Genomic DNA, 14,521 nt, shown 5'->3' with positions numbered 1-14,521 from the left:
CCGCACTTGCCCGCCCCACTCCAGGCGTCTCCGGCGGGAGTGGTACTTGGTGACATATTTTGGAAGAGATGTCATTTAGAAAATAGCCTTCCCTTGCTGGAAGAATTGCAGGGTTGGGGGAGATGCACCACGGGGATGGAGAAGGGCTTATCGGCGAGCCGCCTGCACCTTAGAAGTCGGGGGGAAAGTCTAAATACCAGACCCCAGGAGGTTTAGAGTTTGTTTTGAGTTCGGGTCCCTTCTCTGCCAGTAACTCACTGTGTGACCTTGAACAAATCACCACCGCTCTAGGTGGCAGAGCTTCCTCAACCTTAAAATTCGAGGATTGTGCACGGTTACCCCTGAGGTCCTTTTAACTTCAATCATCCTATGTTTTTAACCCTTTTGGAGGTATGCTTCCCCATTCCCTCCCTTGCAGGCTCATTTCTAACATCATTACCTGATCCACTGCCTCCTCTTTCAAATGTCACCCTCCTCCAGTATAGGCTTTTTCTATTCACTGTCACCAGTCATTTCCTCAACAATCTGGTCCTCTTGCTGAGCTGGGGAGGGGGTAAGGCTTGCCCTACCCCGTCAACTCTCAGCTTCACAGAGGTGGGTTTTCCTCCCATGTTTGCCCCCCCCCAACCCAATCCAAATGTACAGGGCCAGTCTAAGGAGGAGGGTGGGCTGTGTAAAAATGGATTCCCTTCCCCAAAGGAGAGGTCTCCATAATGCCAGCCCCACCCCTCATGCACACACACACACACACACACACACACACACACACACACGTGCATTCATGGACATAAAACCAACCCAGTGACGCCAGATCCTTTCATTTCAGGATCTCCCAGCGCCAGGCAGAGCCCTCATTACCCCAGCACCCCCCCTGACCCCGCCGGTTCACCTGCTGTCATTAGCTCAGTTTTTACCAGCGGGGGCCATAGCCTTCCCACGGCTCCCAGGGCGGGGCCCTGTCTCCATGGTCTGCTCTTGGAGAGGTGTGTGTGTGTGTGTGTGTGTGTGTGTGTGTGTGTGTGTTAAGGGGAGCTGTTCTACCAGTTGCCCAGTTTGTACTGAATCACTTGTCAAATGTGGGGTTCTGACCAACAGCCTATCTGAACTGGGCTGCCCTCGCTCTTGTTAGTCTCAGCCACCTGCATCCTCAGCTCTGTTGGAGCCACTTCTTTTAGGGGGTATTGGGGTTTGCAATGCATGGGGGAGGGGAGGGTGACTCTCTTGGGACCCCCTGGAATCAAGGGGATGACAAAGGCAGTTGGGATGAAATGCATGGGATGCAGAGTGGAGTGGTGGTGATGAGGGGTTTGCAGTGGGGGAAGGGAGCCTGCAGTGGGGAATTGGGGCTGCAGCGTGCAGTGTCAGCATGCAGTAAATGAACCTGTGGGTCCAGCCTGGGCTCACGGTGGACATGCAATAGCTGCAGTGTGGGGCAGGAAGCTGATCACGCAGGGTCAGGGCAGCATGCAGGGGGAGGTGCAGTGATGGTGGCTGTCTGCCAATCAATGCCACCTCCTCAGTGATCGGGTTTGGCTGATTGGGGAGGGGGGTCGCGGGGCAGGGCTGCGGTGTGCAGTGCTTAGGGTGCAGGCTGTACCATGTATGGAAATTGTCCCTTGGGATTGGGCTGCCCAAGGAGTTAGGAGAGAATCTCAGTGCATAAGATACATTTATGAGATGAGGTGCATGTATCCTCTGCATCCATCAGCCAGAACCAGGAGGCAGTGGAGAGGTCTAGCAGCAATCTGGATTAGGTAGGGCAGGGTGATGGAGTCCAGAGCAAGAAGGTGAAAGTGCTATGGTTTTTGTCTCCCCTCCATTCTGGATTCCCCACCACATCTCTTTGATGAAAGGCCCTAAAGTTATTGGATGAGGGAGACTTTTTGAAATCCTAGACCCAGAGCCATAGAAAATGAAGTGCCTCCTGATCCATCTTTTTTCCCCAGGGCCAGAGCGAGCACCTTGAACTCAAAGACAAAAGTTCACCATTCTTATCTTCTCCTTACCTCTCTCCCTTTCCTTGCCTCCAGATGTGGGCTGGTAACAGACCTGGGCAAGGGCAAAGTGAAGGGCATACTGCCTCCAAAGCAGGCATCTTGCCAGATGCCAGGATCCAGCCCAAGTCTGTGCTTATAGCCCCTGGCCCTGTGTTGCATCACTCCCCTTCCCACCGCACTCACCCTGCCTACCCCCATTTCTTGAAGCTTATAACTCGCCTCATAGTCATTTCATCCCCAACTCATGTTCCCTCCTTGCCATGAAACCTCTACCGGGCTGCTCCTCCCATCCCCGCCACCCCTGCTTCAGTGCTGAGTCGAAGGGGAGAACAGAATGGTGGGGCATGACTGAGGATGGATAGAGACCCCGCAAGGGGATACATCTGACGGCCCCCTCCCTCTTAGATTTTGGTTGCCAAGGAGGCAGCAAGAACAGCCTGTTCTCTGGGCTCCCATTGGAACAGCTATGCCCAGGCCCCTCCCTCTCTTCCTTCCCTTTCCTTCTCTCCCTCCCAGACTGTTGCTAGGAAGCACCCCAAGATTTCTCAAGGGTCCCACCCCTAGAAACCAGGGGATCCAGATTGCTTTCTGAATAGCTTCCCCAAAAGCCTGGAAGCCAAGACCCCACACAGCATTCTCCACCCCTGCCAAGAAGCCCCAAACAGTTTGGGGGAACAGGGGACAAGCCCTCTGCCAGCCTGCCCTGGAACTAGCTCAGTGGCCTGGGCCTCAGTAATTCCTCTCCCCATCTCATCTTGACCTCCTGGGCTCTGGGTGATGTCAGCAAGTGATGAGGTGTCCAGCAGATACCCCTTGACTCTGCAGACACAGCCCCACTTATTGGGGAGTTCTGGAAAGACTCTGGAAAGCAGAGGAAACTGGGGTATCACCAACTAAGAGAACTTAAAACCTAGGTATTTCTCCCTCTTACCAATTTTTTAATCAAGAAAAGATGGTGGAAATGGAGGAAAGAAAGGGGGGTCAGTTTATGGGAATTGGGGATCAAGTGTCTGGCAGAGATGAGAGACTGGGAAATTAGCAAACAATTGTCCTGCTAAGAGTAAAGTGGCCACTTAATGCCCCCCTATCGACCACATTTGTCCCATCACGTGCCCTGGTTATGGGTCACAAAAAAAGAATCAGCGAAGGGACTCAGGCCTGGCTGAGCCTTGCTTTTGGTATCTGAGGATAGAAGTGGAAAAAGAAGCTGACACCTTCTCCAGGTTGTCTTTCAGAGTTTCTCCTACATTTATTCATTCATTTGACACTTTGTATTGAACATTTAATACATGCCAGGTATTGGATCCCCTGAACTTGCCCAGCTTCTGGTTTCTCTGCCGTGTGGAACCCCTTAGTCCTGCTTTGCCAGGAGGAGAGAGGAGGGGAGGGGGAGGGGGCAGTCTCCTTTACCTACCACACTGCAGCCCTCCCCCTTCAGTTAAAGGAAAGATGGGACAGGTTGATGTGGAGGCCAAGAGGACAGAGTGGCTTTCAGGGCCCGGAGGAAGGAGCAGCTGGCCTGTCCAGGATTCAGGATCACAGCACTCTTTCCTCCGCGCTGGAGGGTGCGGGGAGGGAAGGCATCCTTCAGGGTGTTAGAGAGGAAACAACTCCAAGGATTGGTTCAAATTCTGCCTTTCACTGTCCTGGCTGGTCTCTTTCTGGACCTTTCCTGGGGGCAGTGGGAAGACAGAGATGGAACTGTGGGCATCCAGGAGGTGTCCCTGGAACCACCTTGTAGGCTTCTCCCCCATCCTCCTCTTCCCCAGATAGACAGAGAGCAGGGATTCTGAGGTGGGGACTGGTGGGGGGAGGGAACTGGTTTGGAGCCAGCTGTGTATGAGTGTGTGGGAACAACTCTCTTTCTTTCCCACCCACCTGCTGCCAATTAACTCCCCGTAGTGGGGGGACCCAGGCAAGCATCCAAAGGAAAATGTTCCAGTTAGAGGAGGGAAACGAGTCAGTTACCCTATAGAGAGAAGGGAAGATGAAACCCTTTGTGCGTTGTATGCTTACCAAGTATTTCAGTGTTTCTGGGTCTAGACTTGCCACTTTTCCTTATACTTCTTTCCAGCCTAGGTGAGGAATGATTCCATGTCCTCAGTTACCAAAACCCCAATTCTTCACAGCCTCTTACCCCACCCCAAGTCCTCACTCTGACCTAGTTCCTTTTCTGTTACTGCTCCAGTGTCGCCATATCACTCTGCCTGGCTGGCTTCTATCTACCCCTCTTCTCCAGCCAGACCCCTTCCCCAGCCAGACCAGCCAACAAGATGAAGAGCTTGGGGCTCAGGGCTACAGAGCAGAAGTGGGAGCCCAGTCTGTATCAGTGCTGGGGGAGAAGAAAAGGACAGCCAAGGAAAGTGGAATAAGTAAGAGGGATATGTGAGAGGGGCTGTGTGTGGGGCAGGTTTCCTTCTACACCCAAAGGGGTTGTTGGCACCTCTTCTCCCACCCACAGGAGTATTATCATGGAGTCCTGTCCTTGTGGAGGGCAAGCCAAGAGCTTGTGGGTCCTAGGAAGCTATTCTGGTCTGAAGGGAAGCGGTGGTGTACAGAAAGGCTGTCTCTGAAATTGACAGACTGGAGAGTCAGGACAAAGTAGAGAAATTGGAAATAGCCCTTGCCCAGAACTAAGGAAGCCCTTTTAGGGAATTCCCTGGTGGTCCAGTGGTTAGGACTCCACGCTTTCACTGCCAAGGGCCCAGGTTCAATCCCTGGTTGGGGAACTAAGATCCCACAAACCATGCGGCATGGCCAAAATAATAATAATAATAATAATAATAATAATAATAATAATAATAAGGGAGTCCTTTTACACCCTTAGGAGTCCAGTCCTTGGGGAAACTCTGCCAAGCCTATAGAAAGGGCTGCTGGTGACAGGTGGGGGATAGGGAAGGCAGACGGTCTCACTACAGAAGCCACCTCCCTGCCACTGTAAAGTGGGGAGGAGGTGCCCCCCTGGAGATCTGCCAGCTTCCTGACAGAAGGGGATGATTTGAGTTCAGACTCTCACTATCCTCAGGGCCCAAACATTCTCCACTCCCATGTGTATTGGACCAAATACCTACTAAGTCAGGAGGAGTAACAAAGTTGACAGTTTTTCTCCAAGAGGGCAGTTTGGGCTCTGAGGGATGGGAAAGGAGCTGCAGGATCCAGGGATGGGTCAAGGTGGGGAGCCCTAAGCTGCAGTAACAGCAAAGAGATGAGAGGAGGGAAGCAGGCAAAGGTAGAGTGAGGGGCCTGGGAGAAGAAGGGAAGCCAGATATGTGAGGGACTGCTGAGAAAAAGGGTCTGTGGCTGTCTCCAGTTTGTTTGTGTGTGTGTGTGTGTGTGTGTGTGTGTGTGGCTGGGGGGATTTTGGAGGTTAAGTGTGAGGAGTCTGGGTTCTCCCTCCTTCCTGCTTTGGAAGCTTTGGCTACACATATTTGGCAGCTGTTTTGTATAAACATTATTTCCCCGTGGTGTCACTTGGGCAGGCACTAAAGGGAGCAGAATGGAAGGGGTTGTGGGTGGGTTATGGGGATGGAGGAAGGCCATAGGCAGTCATGACCTTAGAGGGATGTGATCTGGCTCTCCTCCAGGTGCACTCTCCTCTTCAGAACAGGAGTTCTTGTCTCCCTGTTTAGACTATGCTCCAGATACCCAGGATCCTGTTATTCTCTTCCCTGAGGGCCTCATGTTTGCTTCCAGGGCCTTAGTGGACTGCTCTTCCAGAGTCATCCCTCTGAGAACTGATTTTGCCACTGAAAGTATGACCAAAGAATGGTTATTGGGAAATATGGATTGAGCTTGGACTCATGGACGGGGATATGAGGCTCCTCACGGTATGGGATGGGGGGCTGAAAATAGGGGTGGCAGGACACTGGCTGGAGGCTTCCAAGTTCTGATTGTAAATGTTAGCGATGACCTGTCTACGGGACAGGACAGGGATGAGGGCTGTGTATAGGGAAGCTCAGATGAGGCCCAGATGTTGGAGTCAGAGGTGGGTAGCATTTGCTTTTGGCTTCTCACTGTGGGGAACAGAGGAAGAAGGGCTAATACCCCAAACACTGGACATAGTTATCTACAATATGGTTCCACAGGATAAAGCGAGACATCATATTGTTTTTAATAAAAGTTTCTTTAAAGAATAGTTTTAGATTTATAGGAAAACATTTGAAGATAGTAGAGGGTCCTTATGTACCCCACACCCAACCGCCCGCCTTTAACCTCTTACATTAGTATGGTACATGTTACAATTAATGAACCAATATTGACACATTTTTATTAACGAAAGTCCATGCTTTATTCAGATTGCTTAGTTTTCACCTAATGTTCTTATGTTTCAGGATCACATCCAGGATACCAAGTTACATTTAGTCATCGTGTCTCCTTAGGCCCTCTTGACTGTAACAGTTTCTCAAACTTTCCTTATTTTCTATATCCTAAACCTCAGTTTCCTCCTTACGTCTCCCTGTAGTCAAGCAGTATTCTGGGCCAAGAGATTCTGAGAGGACTTCCAGATTTGGGGGTGAAGTAGTGGGTGAGGTGTGTACAACTGACAGAGACTCAATGTCACTTCTGGAATACAGGTGTGGAAATGAGAAGAACTCAGGTAGACCCAGGGGTTTAGGGGAACAAAAAGAGGCCAGGAAAGAGAAAACCTATTGCTGAACGCCACACCTTTGGTGTGCCTACTAACTACGGGTAATGAAAGGGTGTCGGAAAGTGATTTAAATGCTCGGTCGATAGTGACGTCACTGGACGATGCCTGAGAGCGGGAGACCTTTCGAGAGCCTTTCTCCCTAAGCCCCCCGAATCTTTGCGATGCCTCAGCTCCTAGTAGTCTTTCCCTAAAGGAGAGAAACAATGCGAGCTGACCAGCTTCGTCTCTTGGGTTCCTCGCTTAGCGTCCTCGCTAGCGGACTCCAAGGAACTACAATTCCCAGAAGACATCGTGGCATGAGCGATCTCTTGCTGCATTCCTATTGGTTCATATTTGTTACTCCCAGCCAATAGAAAATTAGCTCTTTGATAAGTGCCAAAATGGCGGTACCTAGGATCTAGAACTAGATTGTCCGGTAGGCTTAAATTTGGTGAGGTGGTGGATGAAAAGGAAAGAGGGGATTATAGTTTCAGGGTTGGGGAAGGTGGAGGGAATGGGTGGCGGGGGTGGGGGGTGGGGGCGGAATCTGGATTTGGGGTAGTAGTGGCTGAGGGACGCAGCCAGAGCTAAGGGAGTATTTAGGCAACCGGAACTGGCTTAACCCCTTGCTACGCATTTATTCTTCGTATTAAGCCGCTTTGACACCCTCTTCTTAGTGCTCCAGTTTAGAGAAAGTTGACTCAGGAGGGAAAAACCTGACAGGATCCCTACTTTGCCCCTTTCTCCTTTTTCCCATTCTAGTTCTGCCTCCCTTAAATCTTCCTGTATCTTCTCCATTCCATTTAACTCTGTGCTGCTCCCCCCCCCCCGCCCCCCGTTCTTTTCCTCAGAATCCCCTCGCCCCTTCTCTAGCTCGACTTCTCCCACCTCAAGGCTGACCGCCACCGGCCCCGCCTCCTCAGAGTAAAATCATGAAGGTGGTGAACCTGAAGCAAGCCATTTTGCAAGCTTGGAAGGAGCGATGGAGTGACTACCAGTGGGCAATCAACATGAAGAAATTCTTTCCCAAAGGAGCCACCTGGGACATTCTCAACCTAGCAGGTCTCAAGTGAAGTAGGAAGGAAGGGTGGGAGGGTTAAACCCAGAAATGTTGTAACCACTCAGTCTTCCTTTGTTATTCCCCTTGCAGAAGCACTACTGGAGCAGGCCATGATTGGACCTTCCCCCAATCCTCTCATCCTGTCCTACCTGAAGTATGCCATTAGTTCCCAGGTAAACTCTTCCACCTATGCCAGAGAATGAGGGTTTGAAGGTAAAAGACTTGGAATACAGTTGTCAGCTCACACTTTTTAGGTGAATTTGTTTGAACACATCATTTCTCTGAGCCTCAGTTTTCTTGTGAAAATAATAATACTTCATTGGTTATGATGACTGTTACATTAACTTATTCTATCAATAAATATTCACAGATGCTTGTATGTGCCAGACGGTGCCATAGGCTCTGGGGATTTAGCTGTGAACAAGGTCTAATCCAAGCACACAAGGAATATAGTGGGTAATACAGGCATGTAAATAAGCAGTCAGTCACAGGATGGGATTATGATATAGGCTTGGACAGAGTACTATGGGAGTACATAGGAGGGATACCTAATCCAGTCTGAGCAACCAGGTAGGGAGTGATGTTTAAACCAAGACGTGAGTGTTGAGTGGGAGTTAGCCAGGCAGATTGATGAGCGTGTACAAAGCAGAGAGAAAAGCATAGGCAACGGCTGGGAGACAAACATCACATGACGTTTAGGAACTGAAAATAATGTGGTATGGCTAGAGTAGCAGTTTTGGTTTCAGGACATTTTGTATTCTTAAAAATTGAGTCTCCTACAGAGCTTTTGTTCAGATGTATTATATCTATTCATATTTACCACTTTAAAAATGAAAGCTGAGAAATGTAAAAACTATGTATTTAAAAGTAATAAAAAGTAAACCCATTATATATTAATATAAGTAAGATTTTAATGAAAAATAACCATATTTTCCAAAACAAAAAAAAATTAGTGAGGAAAGTGGCATTGTTTTACATTTTTGCAAATCTCTGTAATTTTGGCTTAATAGAATACAGCTGAATTCTCATAGCTGCTTCTGCATTCAGTTGTTGCAGTAGGCTGTTTCAGCTGAAGTATATGAAGGAAATCTGGCCTCACACATCAGGTATTTAGTTTGAAAACGGAAGAACATTTTAATAAGCCTTTCAGATAAATGTGGATATTCTTTGACATTACGCTAAAGTTCAATAGGTGATGTGAAATCACATCAATGAACTTTTAATACTCTGTTACATTAAAATCCATTGGTCTCTCTCTTGCGCTTTGAATAGAACTTTTACCCATGCCTGATTTTATAAATTGTGAATTGGTCATTTGGTAAATATCCATTACTAAGTTATATAGATATTCTAATTGTTGACACATTTAATCACATAATGTCATCACATGTCATGGAGCCTCTGGGACATTCCACTGTACAATTGTGAGAGAATAAGAGTAAAAAAAGGGGGGCCTCCCTGGTGGTACAGTGGTTAAGAATCCGCCTGCCGGTGCAGAGGACACAGGTTCAACCCCTGGTCCAGGAAGTTCCCACATGCCGTGGAGCAGCTAAGCCCATGAGCCACAACTACTGAGCCCGTGTGCCACAACTACTGAAGCTCGCACGCCTAGAGCCCGTGCTCCGCCACACGCAAAGAGAAGCCACCGCAAAGAGAAGCCTGCACACCACAATGAAGAGTAACCCCCACTCGCTGAAACTAGAGAAAGCCTGAGCACAGCTACAAAGACCCAACGCAGCCAAAAATAAATAAATAAATAAATTTATATAAAAACGCACACACAAAGCATCCCATTGCTTTAAAAAAAAAAAAAAGTAAGGCAAATGACATCTTAGTATTTTAAAAACAGTTTTGACCTCACAGGTCCCCAGGGGCTCCTGGACCATATTTTGATTAACTGCTGGGTTAGCACTTCAAGGAGGAGAATGGTTTAGAGAGAAAGACAGAGGTTAGGTCATAAGTGACCTGTGGATGATGCTAAGGAGTTTGGACTTTATCTTAGGGTGACGAATAATCATTTAAAGGGTTTTAAGTGGAGGAATAGTGTGATAGGATTTATATATATATATATATATATATATTTAACGTGCAATAAAACGTATAACTCTTAAGATTAATTCATTGCGTTTTAGTTATTGTGTATACCCATGTCACTAACTTCCGAAATAAGATACAGAATGTTTCCATTCTCCCAGAAAGTTTCCTTGTACCCTTTTCTAGTCCATCTTCCTTTTCTAGTCCACGAAATGTTTTCTATCATCATAGATTACTATTGCCTATATTTGGATTTCATAGAAATGGACTCATATAGTATAAACTCTTAATGCTGTCTTTTTTTATTTAACATAAATGTTGTTGAGCTTTATGTTGTTGTGTATGTCAGTAGTTCATTCTTTTTTTTAATACATTTATTTATTTATTTTTGGCTGCATTGGGTCTTCGTTGCTGCGTGTGGGCTTTAGTTGGGGTGAGTGGGAGCTACTCTTGGTTGTGGTGCGGTGGCTTCTCTTGTTGCGGAACATGGGCTCTAGGTGCATGGGCTTCAGTAGTTGTGGCACGTGGGCTCAGTAGTTGCGGCTTGCGGGCTCTAGAGCACAGTCTCAGCAGTTGTGGCGCACGGGCTTAGTTGCTCCGTGGCATGTGGGATCTTGCATTGGCAGGCGGATTCTTAACCACTGCGCCACCAGGGAAGCCCTTCATTCTTTTTTTAAATTGCTGAGTAGGGACTTCCTTGGTGGTCCAGCGGTAAAGAATCCACCTTACAATGCAGGGGACATGGATTTGATCCCTGGTCAGGGAACTAAGATCCCACAAGCTGCGGGGCAACTAAGCCCGCATGCCACAACTACTGAGCTCGCACGCCTCAACTAGAGAGCTTGTGTGCTGCAAACTACAGAGTCCACGCGCTCTGGAACCCGCATGCCACAACTACGGAGCCCACGCGCCCTGGAGCCTGTGCGCCACAACTAAAGAGAAAACCCGCACGCCGCAACTAGAGAGAAGCCCGCGCACCCGCAACAAAAGATCCTGCATGCCTCAACAGAGATCCCATGTGCCGCAACTACAACCCGACGCAGCCAAAAATAAATATAAATAAATAAATAAATAAATAATAAATCTTAAAAAAAAAAAATTGCTGAGTAGTATTCCTCAGCTGGCTCATGGTTCTTATGCTTCCTTTTTCCTCTTGGCATTAAGTCTGCTTTCTGTGTTGGCACATATTCATCTACCTTGTTCTTTTTTTTAATAAATTTATTTATTTTTTATTTATTTATTTTTGGCTGCGTTGGGTCTTCATTGCTGTGTGCGGGCTTTCTCTAGTTGTGGCGAGTGGAGGCTACTCTTCGTTGCGGGGCGCGGGCTTCTCAACTGTGGTGGCTTCTCGTTGTGGAGCACGGGCTCTAGGTGCACGGGCTTCAGTAGTTGTGGTGCGTGGGCTCTAGAGCACAGGCTCAGTAGTTGTGGCACATGGGCTTAGTTGCTCTGCGGCATGTGGAATCTTCCTGGACCAGGGATCAAACCGGTGTCCCCTGCATTGGCAGGCAGATTCTTAACCCCTGCGCCACCAGGGAAGTCCCTACTTTTTTCTTTTTAACTGCTGCCTAATGTTCCATATGTAGTGTAATTTAAGTTGTTTTAAATTTTTTACCGTTATAGTCAATATTTCACTGAACATTCTTGTACTTGCCTCTCTGCATATCTGGGACTGTTCCCCTAGGATAGATACCTAGAAATGGAATTGCTGATTTGAAGAGTGCACACATATTAAATTATAGTAGATCCTGCAGATTGCCCTCAAAAAAAGGATTGTATCAGTTTACACCTGCCCCATAGTGCTTGATAGTATTTCCCCACACCTTTGCCAAGGTTGAATCTTTTAAGATTATTTTCTAGAGAGGCAAAAAATTACAACATGTTATAAGATGTATTTCCATGATTGTGATATTGAGCATATTTTTTCATATGTTTATTGGCTCTCTGTGTATATTCTGTGAATTACTTGTGAATATCATTTGCCCATTTTTCTGTCATTAGTTTGTTTTCTTAAATTTTTTAGTAACAGCTTTATTTGAGATATAAATCACATACCATACAGTTTACCCATTTAAGGTGTAAAATTCACTGGTTTTTAGTATATTTAGAATTGTGCAAACATCACCACAGTCAATTTAGAACATTTTCATCACTCCAAGAATTCTTACTGATGTTTAAGTCTTTTAGTATATTCTATCTTGTAATCATTGTCTGTTTTTTATGTTTTAAATTTTCTATCACTTTTTTACTTTATCATTTTATTTTTCTTAGCATGCAGAATTTTATTTATTTATTTATTTATTCTGGCTGCACCGTGTGCCTTGCAGGATCTTAGTTACCCAAGCAGGCATTGAACCCAGGCCCTCGGCAGTGAAAGCGTGGAGTCCTAACCACTGGACTACCAGGGAATTCCCCAGAATTTTATTTTATTATTAATTTTAAAAATATTTATTTATTTGGCTGCATCGGGTCTTAGTTGCGGCACACAGGATCTTCGTTGTGGGTGCGGACTTCTCTCTAGTTCTGGCTCACGGGCTCTAGAGCGCACGGCCTTAGTTGCCCCACGGTATGTGGGATCTTAGTTCCCCGACCAGGGATCGAACCCACGTCCCCTGCATCGGAAGGTGGATTCTTGACCATTGGACCACCAGGGAGGTCCCTCCCCAGAATTTTAAATATGTATTTGTTGTCAGATTTAACCACTTTTTCCTCTATATGGCTTTTGTCTTGCATAAGGGCTTCCCTGCTCCAAGGATCAAAATATAGTCCTTAATTTCTGCCAACACTTCACTTTGTTTAATCCATTTAAAACTTATTCTGGTGTGAGGAAGAGATCCAAATTTATTTATTTTTCCAAATAGATGGACAATTGGCTCAATTGCCTTTATTGAATAGGCCATTCTTTGTCATATCTTAAATTCTCTTACAGACTAGGGTCTATTTCTTGACATTCTAGTATATTTCATTGACATATTTGTATTTTCTTGTACCAGTACTTCACTGTTTTAATTACTATACCTTTATAGTATGTTTGATATCTTGTTAGGGAAGTGTTCCCTTAGTTGTTTTATTTTTCAAAAATTTCTTGGCTGTTTTCAGGCATTTTCTTTTCCAGACAGATTTTAGACTCAACTTAAGTTCCTTAAAAAGGCCTTTTGCATTTTGATTGGGGTTCCCTTGACTTTGTGGATTTGGGGGATTTGTGGATCAGTTTTAGAAACATCACTCTGATTGCAATTTGAAGAATGAGTTGGAGGGAGGTAAGACAGAAAGCAGGGAGACAATTTTTCTGTAAAGGACCAGATAGTAAATACTTTCAGCTTAGCAGGCTGTATGGTCTCTGTTAGCAGGCCTGTAACGTGTAGGCGATACAGAAGTAAGTGGACATGGCTGTGTCCTGATGCAGCTTTATTTACAAAAAAAGGTGATGAGCCAGATTTAGCTTGCGAGCTGTTGTTTTCCATCCCCTGATTTCGGCTGTTGCAGTGATTCAGGTAAGAGATGATACTAGCATAAACTTGAGAAGTGGCAGCAGAAAAAAAAGATGAATTCAAGAACAAATTAGGAAGTGGCATTGCGAGGACTTGGTGATTAACCGGATGAAAGGTGTGAGGGAGAGGAAGAAGTCAAGGCCAGTGTCTAGGTTTCTGGTTTGGACATCTGGATGGCTGATGGGATCGTAAGGAGACGGTGGGAGAAGAGCAGGACTGTTGTTCACGTTGCAGATGAGGGGTGGAGATGCCTTGTTTGATTCTGGCCTTCTTTCGTGGAAAGCGCCTGTGTGGGCTGTCAAAGAGAAGACACTCAGTAGGCAGTAGAACATCGATGTCTGGGACTCAGGGGGAGAGGTCAGGGCTGGAGCTACGGTTCAGGAGTTGTCAGCCGCAGGTGGTAATTGAAGCTACAGGCATGGATGAGATTTACCCAGAGAGAGCGTGCAGAGGGAGCAAAGAAGTGACCCAAGCCATATTTCTAAGGAACCAGTCACGTTTAAGGAACACACATAGGAAAAGAATTCCTCATAGGAGACTGAAAAGAAGGGACCAGTGAGGAGAGAAGGAAAACAAGGGAATGTGGTATCAAGAAAAGCCCAGGGGGGACTTCCCTGGCAGTCCAGTGGTTAAGACTCCGTGCTTCCAATGCAGGGGGCGGGGGTTCGATCCCTGGTTGGGGGACTAAGATTCAGCATGCCTCAAGGCGTGGCCAAAAAAGAAAAGCCCAGGGAGGAGAGGACCAAAGGATGAGGAGGTGTTTCCTGGTGTGAGATGCTGCTGAGAGGTCAGTGAGATCATAACTGAGAAGTATCCATGGGGTTTAACAAGTTTGTTGATGAGCTTAATGAGAGATTTCATGTGGTGGGAAGGACAGAAGTGATTGGAGTGGGTCGCATTGTGAATGGAAGGTGGGGAGGTAGAGTGTAGAGAACTCCTATGACTGTGAAGAGAGCGTGGTGGTTAATTGGAAGTATAGGGTCTGCGGGAGTTTCTTTTAAAAAGAGAAGAATCTTGAGATGTGTAAACTGGTGGCAAAGGCAAGAGATAGGAAGAGCCTGAAGTACCAGTGAGTGAGAAATAAATATATATGCAAGACCTCCATGACTTGTAAAGTGCTATGCAAAATTAGTAATTTATTCTTCCCTCGGAGTCAAGAGGCTCTTTGGTCCAGTGCTGTGCGTGTAGAGGGCACTTAGGAGTAGTTGAAGGCGTCGAATATGAAGAAGAGAAGGGGGATTAGAGAGCAGCTGCAGGGTCTCTCTGGGCTGGCCAGGTGTGCACTGCGCTGTGTCAATGGGCTCCAGCCTCG

General features: G+C 46.7%; 1 protein-coding gene across 2 annotated transcripts in view; it reads left to right on the top strand.

Annotated features, from left to right (window-relative positions):
• The window catches only part of MED24 (mediator complex subunit 24), a 32,030-nt gene that overhangs the window by 679 nt on the left and 16,830 nt on the right, over positions 1-14,521 (top strand). For both annotated transcript variants that reach the window (XM_068531081.1, XM_068531082.1), the window contains exons 2-4: positions 6,329-7,060; positions 7,476-7,686; positions 7,775-7,857. In XM_068531081.1, coding sequence (XP_068387182.1) covers positions 7,557-7,686; positions 7,775-7,857 — 213 coding nt within the window. In that variant the 5' untranslated portion in view covers positions 6,329-7,060; positions 7,476-7,556. The remainder of the gene's footprint in view (positions 1-6,328; positions 7,061-7,475; positions 7,687-7,774; positions 7,858-14,521) is intronic.

Source organism: Eschrichtius robustus, chromosome 20, assembly GCF_028021215.1.
Source record: "Eschrichtius robustus isolate mEscRob2 chromosome 20, mEscRob2.pri, whole genome shotgun sequence".
Classification (NCBI taxonomy): Eukaryota; Metazoa; Chordata; class Mammalia; order Artiodactyla; family Eschrichtiidae; genus Eschrichtius; species Eschrichtius robustus.
This window is presented reverse-complemented; position numbering and strand designations above follow the sequence as displayed.